This window comes from Vulpes vulpes, chromosome 15 (assembly GCF_048418805.1).
Source record: "Vulpes vulpes isolate BD-2025 chromosome 15, VulVul3, whole genome shotgun sequence".
Lineage (NCBI taxonomy): Eukaryota > Metazoa > Chordata > Mammalia > Carnivora > Canidae > Vulpes > Vulpes vulpes.
In genome coordinates, this window is record NC_132794.1 from 41,016,068 (window position 1) to 41,030,936 (window position 14,869).

General features: G+C 46.4%; 1 protein-coding gene across 1 annotated transcript in view; it reads right to left on the reverse strand.

Moving 5' to 3' along the window:
- The window catches only part of RYR3 (ryanodine receptor 3), a 511,176-nt gene that overhangs the window by 97,509 nt on the left and 398,798 nt on the right, over window positions 1–14,869 (reverse strand). Inside the window, exons 50-58 of the mRNA XM_072738189.1 lie at window positions 13,694–13,834; window positions 12,013–12,176; window positions 9,733–9,811; window positions 6,025–6,114; window positions 4,882–5,028; window positions 4,612–4,674; window positions 3,378–3,453; window positions 3,125–3,248; window positions 312–427 (exon numbers count right to left, since the gene is read on the reverse strand). Coding sequence (XP_072594290.1) covers window positions 312–427; window positions 3,125–3,248; window positions 3,378–3,453; window positions 4,612–4,674; window positions 4,882–5,028; window positions 6,025–6,114; window positions 9,733–9,811; window positions 12,013–12,176; window positions 13,694–13,834 — 1,000 coding nt within the window. The remainder of the gene's footprint in view (window positions 1–311; window positions 428–3,124; window positions 3,249–3,377; window positions 3,454–4,611; window positions 4,675–4,881; window positions 5,029–6,024; window positions 6,115–9,732; window positions 9,812–12,012; window positions 12,177–13,693; window positions 13,835–14,869) is intronic.

The following is a 14,869-nucleotide window of genomic DNA, read 5'->3' on the forward strand; positions in this document are numbered from 1 at the left end:
AGAGGTTGAGTCATATGCCCACAGCCACAAAGCAAAACAATGGAAAAGTTAACATAGGATGAGTTGGATGAAAAATGACAAATGGCTCAAATAAACCCTGAAACCAAGGATGAAACAGATTTTTTTTTAAAGAGGGGGACAAAATCACAGCCACCACTTCCCCCCCAGAAACCATACGACATCTAAATGAATCACTAACAGCGAGAGTAGGAAAGCATCATCCCCTGATAGAGGAATACCACATTCTTTCTGAGAATACGGAATGTTAAGGGAAGCACACATCTGGGGGGATATGTCACAGTGATACTTACCCAAATGGGCAATAAACTCTTGGGCGGAATCAACATATTTCAGGATCTTCTTCAAAAATTTATAGGCAAACCTCTTTTCCATGGAGGAGGCATCCAGCTCCATATCCTTCATACCTCTAGGTTGGAAATGGGTAAATCCCAGGAAGAAACAGAGGTGACTATGTGACGTTGGAGCATCAGCAATTCTGTGTTGATTTTACTTTCCAAATGTTAATGGTTATTCGGGTTTAGTGACCTGGTTTGCCATCTGACTGATATCCCCTCACACATGGAACCTGCCTTTGTGAGCACATAACACCTGTGCTAGAATAATGTCTGAAAGGATTTTTCAAAATACCTTTTTTTAAAATTTTTATTTATTTATGATAGTCACAGAGAGAGAGAGAGAGTCAGAGAGAGAGAGAGAGAGAGAGAGGCAGAGGGAGAAGCAGGCTCCATGCACCGGGAGCCCGATGTGGGATTCGATCCCAGGTCTCCAAGACCGCGCCCTGGGCCAAAGGCAGGCGCCAAACCACTGTGCCACCCAGGGATCCCTCAAAATCTCTTTATCTCAAACAATTCATTCAAACAATTTCGAGCTGGAGATAAATCAGAGAGGCAAACAAAATCTCTGCGTCTATGGAACACATACACTAGCTGTAAATAGACACAGATAATACATAAAACAAAGCATAAATTATGTGGAATGCTAGCAGCTACTTAGCTTTGTGAAAAAAAAGAAAAAATCAAAGCAGTATGAAAAGGCCTAAGAGTGCCTAAAGGAGGGGGGGCAAGCAATCCGTGCTGGTTTCGCTGGGAGGGAACATTGGAGTAAAGGCCTGAAGGAGGTGAGGAGGTGAGCCACATGGACCTCTGGGGAAAGGATTTTTCAGGCACATGGAGTGGCGGTGCAAAGGTCCTGAGGCAGGAGCATGCATGCTGAGTTGAAGGGATATGGCAGATGCTGGCGTGGTAGGGATGGAAGTGAATGGGCAGTCAGAAAAGCACGAGGGCCCCATGGGCCATCCTTGGAATTTTGCTTTTGCTCTGAGATGGGAAGCTCTTGGAAGTTCTGAACAGGGAGATGACTTACATTATAAAATAATTACTTTAGGTCTCAAACTGACCATGGTGAGGGGGTGGGGGGTGGGTTGAAGCAGGGAAGCCGGCTCAGAGGCTGGCTCAGGAGTGATGGTGATGGCATGGAATGGGTAAGAGCGGCCAGATTCTGAGTATCTTTAAAAGGTAGAGCCACCAGGACTTCCTGAAGGGAAGTGGGTTGGGGAAAAAGAGGATCAAGAATTCTGGCTCCAGCACCAGGGAGATGGGGGTGGAGGGTAGAGAGGTGGGAGGCCTGGGCAGTGGGCACAAGGTGTCCTTGCTGATGGGGCTCTCACCCCCCGCCCCCGTCTGCATGCCCAAGTGCCCTCCACTGGGCCTGGCACACGGCAAACGTGTCACAGGATATGTTTGCTGAACTCAACGATCTTTTCCCTGTCTCCCCTTATTTCTTTGATTTCCTTTTTAGTCATGGTAAAGAAGAATTTTCATTTCTGGGAGCAAGTTACTTATCAGCAAATCACAGTACACGTTCCTCTGGGTGCCAAGGACAGGATTAAAGCGACGGAGGGAATATTTCTCAAATGCTTCCCCAGAGGCGGTCTCCTGCTGTCTGACCTTTCCTGCTCGACAATATGGCAAATAAGCTTGTGATTTTTTCATATGAGCTACAATAGAAATATTTGTATAGGTTTTTATTATTTATTTATTTATTTATTTACAATAGAAATATTTGTATAGGTTTTTATTATTTATTTATTTATTTATTTATTTATTTATTTATTTATTTTTGCCAATTCAATGGCAAAATTCTGTAGGAAACTAAAAGAAGAAACAGCAGCTGGCTCAGCAAACATTTCTTTTAGGAGGAACGGCTATATCAGAATAAGAACACTGCTTGTTTTTCACTCTTCGAGCATGAACCACGGAGCACAGCCCACCACCCACCATACGGTGCCAGTGAGAAAACAGGCTCTACGTGTAAGACGTAAGCAGCTAAGACAATACAACAACACTCATTTAGATAATTCTGACCAACAAGTTTGAGATAAAAAAAAAAAAGTCTCAGGAAATCTTGACGTATTGCATCTCCTCGGTGGAATTGTGCCTTCAAAAAAATCAGTTCTTTCTTCAAAAACTATTCATGTCAGTTACGTGTACTATTGCTACTGTGTGCTTGGATTACACATCCTATAAAACAACAATTAAAGTGAGAAGAGGAGCTCAGTTGCATGTGTTACAGAGGCCTGAGCTCGCGTTTCCAAATACGAAGCTTCTCAATCAGGTACGAGGTATGTAAAAGACAGGAGAGGAAGCTGGGGAAACATCTAGAAGAATCCTGCACCCCATGGTTCTGCATGTGCTGTAAAGAAGCCCGAGCCCCCAAGCTTTGAGGCCGCTCTATGGATATGGTCTACAACTGCACTCGCTAAAACAACATATGAAGACAATGTCTTGGGGCTTACAGCCCAAGATTTGTGAATGAATGCGTGGTTATATGTTTCAGTTTAAAACGAAATATTTAAGGTGTGTGTGTGTATAATCTGCCATGACTCTTTACTATCACTGGTTTTTAAAAACTGATATTGACTGGTCCTGTTTGGGTCGAAAAAGACAGTGTCATGCTCCCAAGTAAAAGTCTTCTTATTTCAAAATCCTAACCACTATCCTCCCACTCCTCCATTTTGCAGGCAGGTCGATACACACCTGGAGAGGGAGAGGTCCCGCCCATAAACCCTCCCCTGTCCTCTAACATCGCCGGGAAGAGGACTTACCTAGAAACCAAGATGCCGTTCACTTGGAGGAATTTAAACAGGTCCTGTGCCTTCTCCCGGTCCCTGAACTTCTCCTTGGCTGTCAAGGTGTCATATGGCACCAACAGAGGGTGACTGCCGCCACCTGGAGTCAGCAGAGGGACAGAGGACAGCACATCTGGCCTTTCCTTGGCACCCCTGGAAAACATACCTGCCCCCTCCCTCCACGCCCCCAGCTCTCCTTCAGCAGGGGGGGTACATCAACCTGGCTCACCTTTGCTCTCCAGTTCCAGCTTCTTCTTCTTGGCCCAGATGTTGTGATAGTTTTCAGCCACGACTTCCACCATCCCCTGGGTCCCACCAAGGAGACAACAGTCAGACAACAAGCAAAGAAGAGTGGTTCCCCTCTGCTGGGCTGTTTCAGGTAGCCTCGGGAACCAGGCACCACCCGATGCGAAGGGCACATCGTTGAGCATCTCCCGTCATTAATTAGTCTGTGCTTATGCACCTTGTTAGTTTTATAGTGTCCCATGCACACAGAAAACAATTTCCAATTCTGTCCTTCCCTTGTAACATATGATCCTGGTAGTTTGAGGCATTTATGATAAACACGCATTTCCATTTGAGACCACGTTCTGGTGGCACTTAGTTTGTCAAAGGAGTTCAGTATTTTATCCCTGGCCTGAGACAGGGGGATGGAAGTGGGAGTCCAGCAAAGATCTAGGAGCCCCAAAGGCCTCTAGCTGAGTAAACTAAAGAATAATCACACTTTGGAGAAAATGACTGCAAATAAGATTCCTCACTTAGAGTTAATCTTTTATAAGGGCATAAAGCAGCGACCTGGAATGAAAGGTGGGTGTTGGAAAGAAACCTTCTCTAAGGTCCAAAGGGTTGGTCTGATGGACAGAGGAGTAACTGGCCATGGATGAGCATGGGAGGGGCTTGGGGGTGGGGGTTGGTGGTGGTAGGAAGTAGCCTCTAGCTTCACACTTCATCCTCTGGGTTCTGTGCCCCTAAATTCTGCACCATCATGGGGCACCCGAGTGAACCCACGGTGGGCCCCACAAGCATCCTTATGTGCTGGCGGGCACCACATGCCTGGGATAAGGGAAGTACCCCTCCCTACCCAGAGACCTTGCCTCAGGTTTCCTCCTAGCCCTTATTAGTTTTCTCCTAGTTGTTAATTCTGTGTGTTGACAGAGTCATTTGCTGTTTTCTCCTCCTTTTATTGAGGCGTCACCTGTTATGACGTCCCTGGAACATGTGGAAAGCCCAGCCTTCCTAAAAAACTGGTTTATTCTTCTGAGACTTGCCCTGGGGCTCCTGCCTAGTGTGACTTCCTTCAATTCTGATCTTTCAGTGGTGATATGTTTTAGGCATTCTTCTCCCCATTCCTCAACCCCTTTAAAAAACAAAACAAAACAAAACCTCTTTGGAGGGTAATAGGCCCCTGCACTTAGGGGAGTTAAGGAAGCAAGATATGCTGTTGTGGAAATAGCAACACTTACCTGGAGCTCTCTGGAAAGCACCACGTTGGAGAGATCCAGGGGGGCAGGGCTGTAGCTGTTGCCCTAGGAAAGCAAGACAGAGTTAGTGGGTTTGCCACTACCTTCCTTGCTTTTATGGGTGTCCTGACCTTGGGGGCCAGAGGTGTACCCTTGACAGGTCCTCAGGGTTCACCGTTGGTGGTCCTCACCCCTGACGCCCCAGGGAGAGCTTTCCTAGGTTCTCTGGGGACTCTGACCAGCCCAGTATTGGCCTCAGGCATGTGGTCATACCTGGCTAGCCTGGGACACACTCCGAAGTTTCTCATTTTCCCGCTGTTGAGCCAGGGCCTCTCCCTCTTTGGTCCTCTCCACAGACCAGCCCACAGCCAGCATGGTTTTCAGAGACTCTCTGGCAGGCCAGCGGTAAATCTCCTTCTCCTAGAAGAAAATCCGAGCAGAAGACATGTGCAGAGCATGCCCCCTACTCCAACTGTCCTGACTCCCTGTGGAGTTGGCCCTCACAGAGCACAGGGGTGCAGCTGACTCCAGCTTCCTCTCACAAGGTCAAGATGCCCTCTGCATCATCTCACCTGAAACAGGTCAGTCTTTTTGATGTTTTCAAGTACAAGACCCCACGGTCTCCTGCTTTTGGAGGGAATGTACCAGACATTATCCAGTTTGTGGATAAAGAGGAGAAAGAATAGGAGAATGACCCCTCACGTTCTATTAGCTAAGATGGGACTTGTATAAATGATTGGCACAAAATTCTCCCCTCAGCTTTGAAAGTACAACTTCTTAGATTTAGAATTCTCTTGAGCTACACACAACTTTACAGATGGCCAACATACATCCAGTGATATGCATGCTGTCCTTTACATACGACACAAAGCCACAGCTTAAAAGAACTCTTATTGATTCCAAAATAGGAATTTGGAGTTAAGCTGAACCAAATTTCATAATAATAATAATAATGATAATAATAATAATGATAATAATAACAACAACAACTCCAAAAGATCTGTCCGTATTTCCCTAGGCACCCTCCTCTCTATTCCCTTTGTTGAGACTGGAGGCCATTTCTATCTGAATTTTCTCTAGGAATTCAATGTTCCCCCAACCCCAGGTTCCCCCTGTCAACAGTCCAGCAAAACCCCTTCCTGGTCCTGTTGCAAGTGAACTATGAATGTATTTTGGCTCAGCATCCAAATGCTGAACATTGCTTTTCCATCCAGTGGGTTCTCAGAGCCAAGAGCAGAACATGAAGCTAGGCTCTTGGAAACTGGTCCTGGGGCTCTTGCCCCCTGGTGGGCTCCTGAAGAGTTTACTTAAACCTGAGGATGAGCTGAGCCCTGAGCTCCCATGACCATCTGATATAATTCCTAAGGAAGGAAAATCAGCATGGCCACTCAGTGTTACCAGAGGTAAGTTTCTTACCTTTTCTGTTAATGTCTTAAAAGGCCTTATGAGTGGATGGGTCTTCACGTTTTCATCCAGGGAAATTCCATACTTCCATCCATTCTGACTCTGTGGAAATGTTCTCAGTTCAAATATGCTTGGCATCCAAAGAGCCCCACTCTATGACCCAAATCCCAGCTTCTGTTGTCACTGAACAAGTGGAATAATGAGATGTGGCAGAGCTTGAAAACTACCCCCTACAAAATGTCTAATTGATCCTTTCAGGCCATCAAGCTCTTTGCCCTCTGAATTTTGAACTCTGCTCCCTTATTTCTTCTTGTTCCAGCTGCTGTCCTCGCTGCTTACTCGCTTGTGTTTCAGACGGAAGGAGGTTTCAAAAGACCTGAGAACAATGCTTCTCAGGCCAGTGTGTCATGTCCACAGGCAGGGACAGAAGTTAAGGCCGAAGGCACATGAGGACTGGTCTTGCTTCCCACTGCCTGGAGTGGGCTGACTTGATTTGCACTGTGTGCCCACCAACCCTAGAGCAGAATTGTAGCAGTGCACAACTCCTACAGTCATGTAAGCTAAAGAATTTCAAAATTCATTCACCAAACATCGATTGAATGCCTACTACAGTAGGCATCTCTCTGTCCCAGGCACTGTAGATACAGAAGTAGGTATGAGCCTGATTGCCATAACCTCACAGCCCAAAGACTCCGGGCTGATCTTTCTCAATCTCTGCCTCTGCCCACTTGTTAATGTGTCTGTTTCTCAAGCTTCTGTACCTTTTTAGGGCACATCCTCCCTGGTATATGTAACCCAGGCCCACAGTCCATAGGTAGACTGAACTCAAGTCCATATTCCAGCCCAGATCTCTTTCCTAATTTCCAAATTTATTTAGGCTCTATTTGGGTGTCCACAGGTATGTCCTCACATGCCTGAAGCAGAGCCTGGCATTTTACTCCTCTAAGGGGTCCCTCTTCCTGGGTTCCCTGCATTTCAGCCAGCAGTATTGGCTCATGCTCACTTTCCATGCCAGATGTGTGGGAGTCTTCCTCGACAGCCCCTTCTCTGCACCCTCTCACCTGTGTTCAGCTCCCCAGACCTGCTCATTTGTCTGCCTCTCCCTAGCTTTCCTGCCAGGGTTTTAGTTCAGGCCACCATTGGCTCTCACCTAGATTACTGCAAATGCTCCCATGGGGTCTCCCTGCATCGAGTCATACCATCTCTCCATGGACTCCATTTTCTAGGCCACTGTCAGGTGATATTTATAAATCGACCAGATCAGGGTACTCTACAGCTTTGAGATTTTCTGACTCCCAGCTGTCATCATGGTAAAACCCAAACTCTTTGTGGCCTCTAAAGCTAGAGTGGGGTCTTGCTGGCCTTTCTAGACTCATTTCTCACCCTTCTCCCTCTGCTCCACTCTGTGATCCCACCATATTGAACTATGGTTCTCCAGAGCCACCAGACTCTCTCTTTACTTCTCTGCTCACATCTGCTGCTCCCATAGACCTGGACCTGAACAACTATCCATCCCTTATCACATAGTATAGATGGTACCAACTCAAGCAAGCATTCCTGGACCCGTACTATTGATTCAAGGACTTATCTCATGGGTTACGTACTCTAACCCACTGCAGCATTGAACAGCCTGTATAATGGCAGGCTTATTTTGTTCACCCCACAAGACTGTGAACTTTTTGTGGGTAGGGGAAAATATGTTTTCCTTTGTTAGATAATCAATGCCCACTAGGCAATGGTGAGCAAGCATGTTTTCTTACAAATGTGAAGCTTAAAGTTTAGTGGAGGAGAGAGAGATTAACCAAATACCACAGGAGGAAAGGTATAGTTAACTAGTATCATCATGTAATTATTATAAATATATAAAACTGCTATAAAATACTAAGAAGGAAAAGAGCAAGATGCTAAGAAGGCCTGTGTCTGAGACATCTGGGAAAGAGGTGTCCTAGGAATTCACACTGGGATGGATATTTAAAGGATGAATTATTGGTGACTGGTGTTTGCATGTGTGTAGATGCAGATGGGGACCTGACTCAGAGTAAGAAAGGTTTCAGGCTCATGTAGAGTGTGTGTGTGTATGTGTGTGAGTGACAGAGACAAAGAGAAAGAGAGAGACAGAGAGACAGAGACACTAAAAGAAGGGGTTATGGCTGGAGGGCAGAGGCAGAGGGAGAGATGAGGTTGGAGACAGCAGCAGAGGCCAGAGGAGGTAGTATCTGCTGTCGGGCCATGTTTAGGATTTTGGCCTTTGTATTAAAAATGGTTAGAAGCTATGAAAGCGTTGTAACAAGGAGAAGGGCTGGTCTGGCAAACAGCGGTAGAATGTGACTCATTCTGCTTACTGAAACCAGCACTTGCCAGCAGCGTAAAGAACAGAACAGACAAAATGCACTTGGGCAGACCAGTCAGGATGTTATCACCATCAGCCGGGTGAGGGATGACTGCAGCTGGGACTGAAGCCATGACATAGACAGAGAGACCTACACCAATTCAAGATGGAGTAAGGAGGTAAAATCCATAGGGCTTAGTGAGAGACTGGATCTTGCTCCATTCATGGATGTGTCCCCTTCCCCTAAGTCAGAGGCTGGCCAAATGGCCTTCGTGCATATTGTTTCTTCTAGAGCAAGGGTCAGCAAACTGGAGCCCTTTAATGAGTCCATCCAACCGTGCTTTATAAATACGGTTTTATCAGAACACTGGCACACTCTTACATTTATGTGTCACCTCTGGCTACTTTTGTGTTGCAACAGCAGAGACAAGTGGTTGCAATAGAGACTGCCTAGCCCACAAGGCCAAAAGTGTTTACTATCTGGCCCTTTATAGAAAAAGTCTGCCAACCCTTGCTCTAGGTATGAGCCCACTCTACAGTTATGAGGGTTGTGGTTATCAGCAGTCCCAAAGAGACATTGATCAAAAAATAAAAGCAGATCCCAGATCAATACAGAGGCTGAGCCAGTGGTCAAGGTGTCCCCTCTCCAGGGCCTGTTGCTTGGAGGTGGTTTTCTGAGGCTTTGCAGGGTGGGGGTGGGGGGGGGTTCACTGCTACATGGCATAGGCTGCAGCTGAGCAATGGGCCCCATCCTTAACCAGCTGCCCACAGGAATCCTGGATGTCTCTGGCACATTCCTCCTACTTTGCCTGCCAGCATTAAAGGGCTGACAGAGCAATTAAACTCATTAAGCAGTCTGACCTCATGTGGTGAGGAATTTTAAACACCAGATGGACAGGCTTATTAATAAGGGAGTGTCTGGAAGTTCTGCTGCCTGCCATAGGAAGACGTGTACCCTCGCTGGGATAAAATTCAGTTTGCTGGCAAAATGCAAGGGCAAGGCTTTTAGTTTTATTTCCCCCTTTCCAAGGCTACATTCAAAGAAAGAATTAAATGAAAGCCTCCTGCCCCGCATTATCTCTTTACGTCAAAACCACGCAAGCATGTGCTTCATGCAAACTCCCGAAAATGCAATGTTTAGAAAGGAGTTAACACTCCCAGAATCAATCATCTTCTTGAGAAATACAAAAAGCAGCACCAACCATTGCTGCCGCCTATCTCTCTGACCTCCACCAACCCTGGGAAATTGCTGCTCAGAAATAATGAATGCTCTTGGCACAGCTGGTCTGTCACTTAGACGAATCAGGCAGATTTCTAGGATTGGACCCTTTAATGCTGTTGGGTTGGTTTTTTTCCCCCCTGACAATTGTCAGTTGGATGATAATCCCTACCTTGTCACAGGCCCATTTATCATGTGAATGCTCAGCATACTTGGTGACGATGTATTCCCATTTTTCAGGCAACGAGAAACTGTGAAATGAGAAAAAAAGAAACATTACAACCTCCCCGAGTGCTTGAGCTGGATGTCCTGAGAGATGGCCAGAACTAGCAATCAGTAGTCAGGAGTCAGATGCCTGACAGTGACCTTCCTGCACAGAGGTGCGGCGTGTCCATGCTGGCTCACAGACACATGCCCTGTCCAATCAGAGAATGTCACTGCAAGAGCCTCTGCTGCATAGGTGACTCCTCTCCAGCTGCTCCAGGTGCCCCTGGCTCCTGGGCCAGACCTGTTTGGGTGACACAGTGAGAATTCCTTTATGCAAGGACACTGCCTGTCCCCTTACCGCTCCACTCTGCAAATGCTGGAAATGGGCAGAGAGAGGACCACACGTTACCAAAGAGTGGTGGTCATTTACCTTTCTGGATGCAGGGACTCCTGCTTAAATAACAGATGTGGTTAGGAGGGCAGACACTGTTTCTGTTAGCCTGGCAGCCTCTGTCCCCTCAGGCGGCCAAAGCGCTTCCATTTTACTTTGAGGAACAAGTTTCACATGCCATAGTCTTATGGGAACAAGCACCAAGAATGGGCATCTGACCGGGCCAATCACACTCACTCTCCGTGGGATTGGAGTCTTGGGGTGTTTGGGACTAAGGTAGTGAACAGACTCATCCCATGCGGATACTACCCGAGGGCTACTCATTTGGTCACTCGGCCTTGTGACCTTCCTGAGGACTGGGTTGTCAGCTTCACACTAGGTTTTGATAATAAGCCTGTATCCTTGCAAGAAGGTACTTTGCTGCTCATAGCTCTCGTAACTCATATTACGCGAGGAACCAGACTGATGCCAGAGGTATAAGTAAAGAAATCAGGATTCTCAAAACAGCATGGAGCCGTACCCATCAACAGCAAGCAATGGCTAGTATATAGTGTCTCAGAGCGCTGATGAAGGCAACTTCTGTCGACCTTCAGCACATTTACATTTTCACAGGGTGAGGTTCTCCAAAGTCCATACCTGCCTTCTCTTGGGCCCTGGCTTGGTGGTTTACCATTGGTTCTTCTTTACAGTTGGTTCCATTCTGTTTCCTGTTATCCACTAAGCTCAAGGCTCCATCTAATGGAGCGTGTACTTAATTTCCCCAAAGATAAATTTTATACATTATCAAAGCTGACAGCCCCTAGGAATGGCTCAAGCTATGCGTCTCCTATGAGAACTACTGCCACAAAACTCAAGTCCGAGAGCCTCCTACATGAGGCCTTGCTTGCACTGCTCAGTCTACAGCATTTTATTTTATTTATTTATTTTTTAAAGATTTTATTTATTTATTCATAGAGACACACACACACACACACACACAGAGGCAGAGACACAGGCAGAGGGAGAAGCAGGCTCCATGCAGACAGCCTGAAGTGGGATCGATCCAGGGTCTCCAGGACCATGCTGTAGGCGGTGCTAAGCCGCTGCACCACTGGGGCTGCCCAGTCTACAGCATTTTAGAGTTCTTCATTTAAAATGTACCTAGAGATGAAGGCTATATGACCCACAACACATCATCATAACTAGGTAAGAACCACCACAAGACAAAATTGAGCCTATGTTGCTCAATATTTTATCTGGAGCCTAATCATCACCAGGGTGGAATGTTGGAGAACCAGGAAGAGGAAGTAACAGACACTATTATAAGGATATTCCAAAATTCCAGCAAAATTCCAGCATGGCAAAGAGTGGGTCCAGTCTTTCAGAGAAGGACCCCATACCGTTGTGTCATCACACCCTGTGGTCTTACTGGAGTTCAGCTGAGTGTTATTTATAGAGTTGTTCTGATGTATGATGCTATTAGAACTATAGAGGTCTAATTCACAAAGAATGAAGATTTTGTCAAAAAACTCATTAATAAATTAATTGCATCATTTATCAGGGCAGTTCTTGCAATGCCTCAGGCAACATTTACTTGTGGAGAGCATTTATCTCTTGTAATAAATAAACCAACTCCCCCCCCCCCAAAAGGCACAGAATTTAATAATACAGTATATAATCAGATATAGATGAACTAAACTTTCAGAAGTTGAGGACAAAATGCAGCCTGGTGTGACTTGTAGTGTCAAGGGAAACAATCAGCAGTGTTGGAAGGAGGAAAGGAAGGCAAGTGTACATTTCTTGCCACCTTCTGAAAGAGAAACACTGGCCACTGGGCAAAACACAGGACCAGCTTAGAGATGATTCTGGACTCACTTTGTGGTGTTGATGGGTTTGGGGTCAAAGTTGCCATCTGCATCCACTGAGATCTGTTTCTCCAACATGGCCGAGATTCTGGTATCTAAGTAATCCGGTGGCAGGGCCCCGGCGATAGCACTGAGACAAGGAAGGGCCATTCGGAAAAGGTCTGGGTCGTACTTCTGTGAGGAAAGACAAAGGCCATGTTAGTACAGAGGTCAGAACCAGGGCTACCCATGCAGAAACATTCATCTGATTAGGCAGAAAAAATCACATGCTTGCATTTGTCCAAGTTAACCCAAATGTGGAACATGAAAATCCTTATACTTTCTGGTGGAAACTGAGTGATCCTTAGAGGATGAAATGACAACCTGTAAAGCCCTCAAGTCACCATTTGCTCTGAGTTGAAAAATATCTCTCTCTCTCTTTTTTAAGATTTTATTTATTTATTCATGAGAAACAGAGAGAGAGAGAGAGGCAGAGACACAGGCAGAGGGAGAAGCAGGCTCCATGCAGGGAGCCTGACATGGGACTCGATCCCGGGTCCCCAGGATCACACCCCGGGCTGAAGGTAGTGCTAAACGATGGAGCCACCCAGGCTACCCCTCAACTGAAAAACTTTAAATCAAAGTTTAGATCATCCTCTTCCAAACAGTTCATTGCAAGACTTTCTTGTTTTTGTTTTTATTGAAGTTCAATTTGCCAACATATAGTGCAACACCCAGTGCTCATCCCATCACATTGCAAGACTATCTGAGGGTTACAGTGGTCTCTAAACTTGCCCGCCATAGATGGTGATAGAAACTGACTCACCATGTCAGTGGGTCGGGCAGGAGCGGCCCTGCCAGCCCCCTCACTAGCTGGTCTGGTCTTACCATCAGCAGACAGCTCAATATCATAACCGTTCTTTCTTGAATGGGGCCCAGAAGAGATTTCAGTTAAATAACATGGGGTTAGGAACAGCTTTTGATCTACTCACACCAGAACAAAGGAGCACTTGAAACAAGACGATTTAAGTGCAGACGAACACCAACTGGAGCTCTACACAGGCTTCAGACTTCAGTAAGACCAGATCTATTCATTTCCTACCTTTAAAGTTGACGACCTCAGAAATCTAAATAAACTGTGTTAAGGGGAGTGGAGGCAAGTGTAGAGATTTGAACTGTACTTGAGTCAGCCTGGATAGAGGCTTGTGGTTCAGAGGCCTTCAGCTTTTACCAACCTCCTCCTCGAGTGAGTGGCTGCAAAGAACCTTCCTCAGGATGGCAAGTGGTCTTCCGAAGACCCCCCATCTCAACGTCAGAGCAGCAGTTGGGAGTTTCTCCTCTACATCTCAACTTGGTAAAGGCTGGCTAACAGGGGCCACACAGGGTCAGGAGGAAAGGACTGGGGGTACAGGTAAGTCATCGAGACCGAAATTCAGAAGTATTTTTATGATTTACTAAGTTTTTTCCCCATGTGTTAGCTTTGTGAATCTGGCAGGTTATCCAGCTGTTGAGGCTTTTCCTCACCTGTGAAATGACAGCATCGTTCTTATTTTAGAGCCTTGGGGCTATGGTTGGTGTAATATGCTTGTGAAGTAACTGGCACTCCCCTAGCATGTGGCAAAGGCTAATAGCTGTTATTATTCATAGGCATTGATTATTCATTCACTGGTTATTAAGGTCTTCCCTCTTTGTTCAGGAGGTACTGTCATTACCTTATGGGAGAGAGAGTCAAAAATCCCCCAGAAGAGCTTCTCGGTCAGGTGCAGTTCTTCTTCCACAGCTAGACCATAGCTCCCCCATCCTGAAGGCAGGCAGTAGTACTTCCAGCACTGTTCATAGTGATTCATCAGAAGCTGGGAGGTTGGAGCCAGATTGCACCAGTGAGTGGGGTAGAGAAGATCCACAGGCATCCGCAACATGTAGGGGAGAGCAAAACAGCAGACAGCCCACATGAGAGTGAAACCAGCAGCTAGAACAGCTGGGTGATCTAGGGAGAGGCCCCTGGGCACCACTGGGAATGGCCTGCTTGCCTGCCTAGAAAGTTTTAGCCCGAGCTGAATCCGCCTGGTTAATTCCAGGGCCTTGTAGTGTGCTCCCAGCAGTCGGGAAATGGAGAAGGACTGCTTCTATCTCAACTGAGAAAATACTACCCTCTGACAGTCCTTGCTGTGCGACATTCTGGGCACTCGGAGGTGGGAAGAACTTCTTCTGAGCTATTTGTTTATGAATCTAGAAGATGCTGAGTGATGCTGATGTGGGAGTGATGGGGGGCATGTTGTGGGTCTGAAGGTTTTCTCTACAGTGATTACTGCTCATGGCCTTCCCTGCTTTTCTCTCCAGCCTTCTTCCTGGTAGCCCAGCCACATTACAACCGTTTGGCATGCGGCCAGTAGAGGGCAGACGTACCACGCCCACGTTCCCATCCCAGCCGCTGGGATCCGCTCTGAGAAAAATCCTAAGAGCCTAAGACCTAAAAGTGAGTTTACTGAGTACTATTGATGCTTTTTCCTCAGGACCCAGAATCCAGCTGACCGTACAGGCCTGCTGAAGAAGCATGCCAAGCTGAACTGTGAAAGTCATGGTTTTCAGCTAGAATACTTATTGGGATTAAGATTAGAGAGAACAAACCCTTGGAGGGAAGTGGAGTCTCTGACAACATGCAAGCTGTTTTCTCCAGGGCATGGAGATGGAGGACTGAACTAAAGGATTCTGGGAATTCTATTTATTCCAGTAAAGTGCATCTTGGGATCCTTCTTAGACTATTTCTGAAAAGAAGGAAAAGTTCTGTTACATCGCCACACAGAATTTTCAGGTGTGGCTGGCCATTTCCGACACAACGAATATGCAAATACGACAGGTACCTTATAGATAAAAGATAAAAATCATTG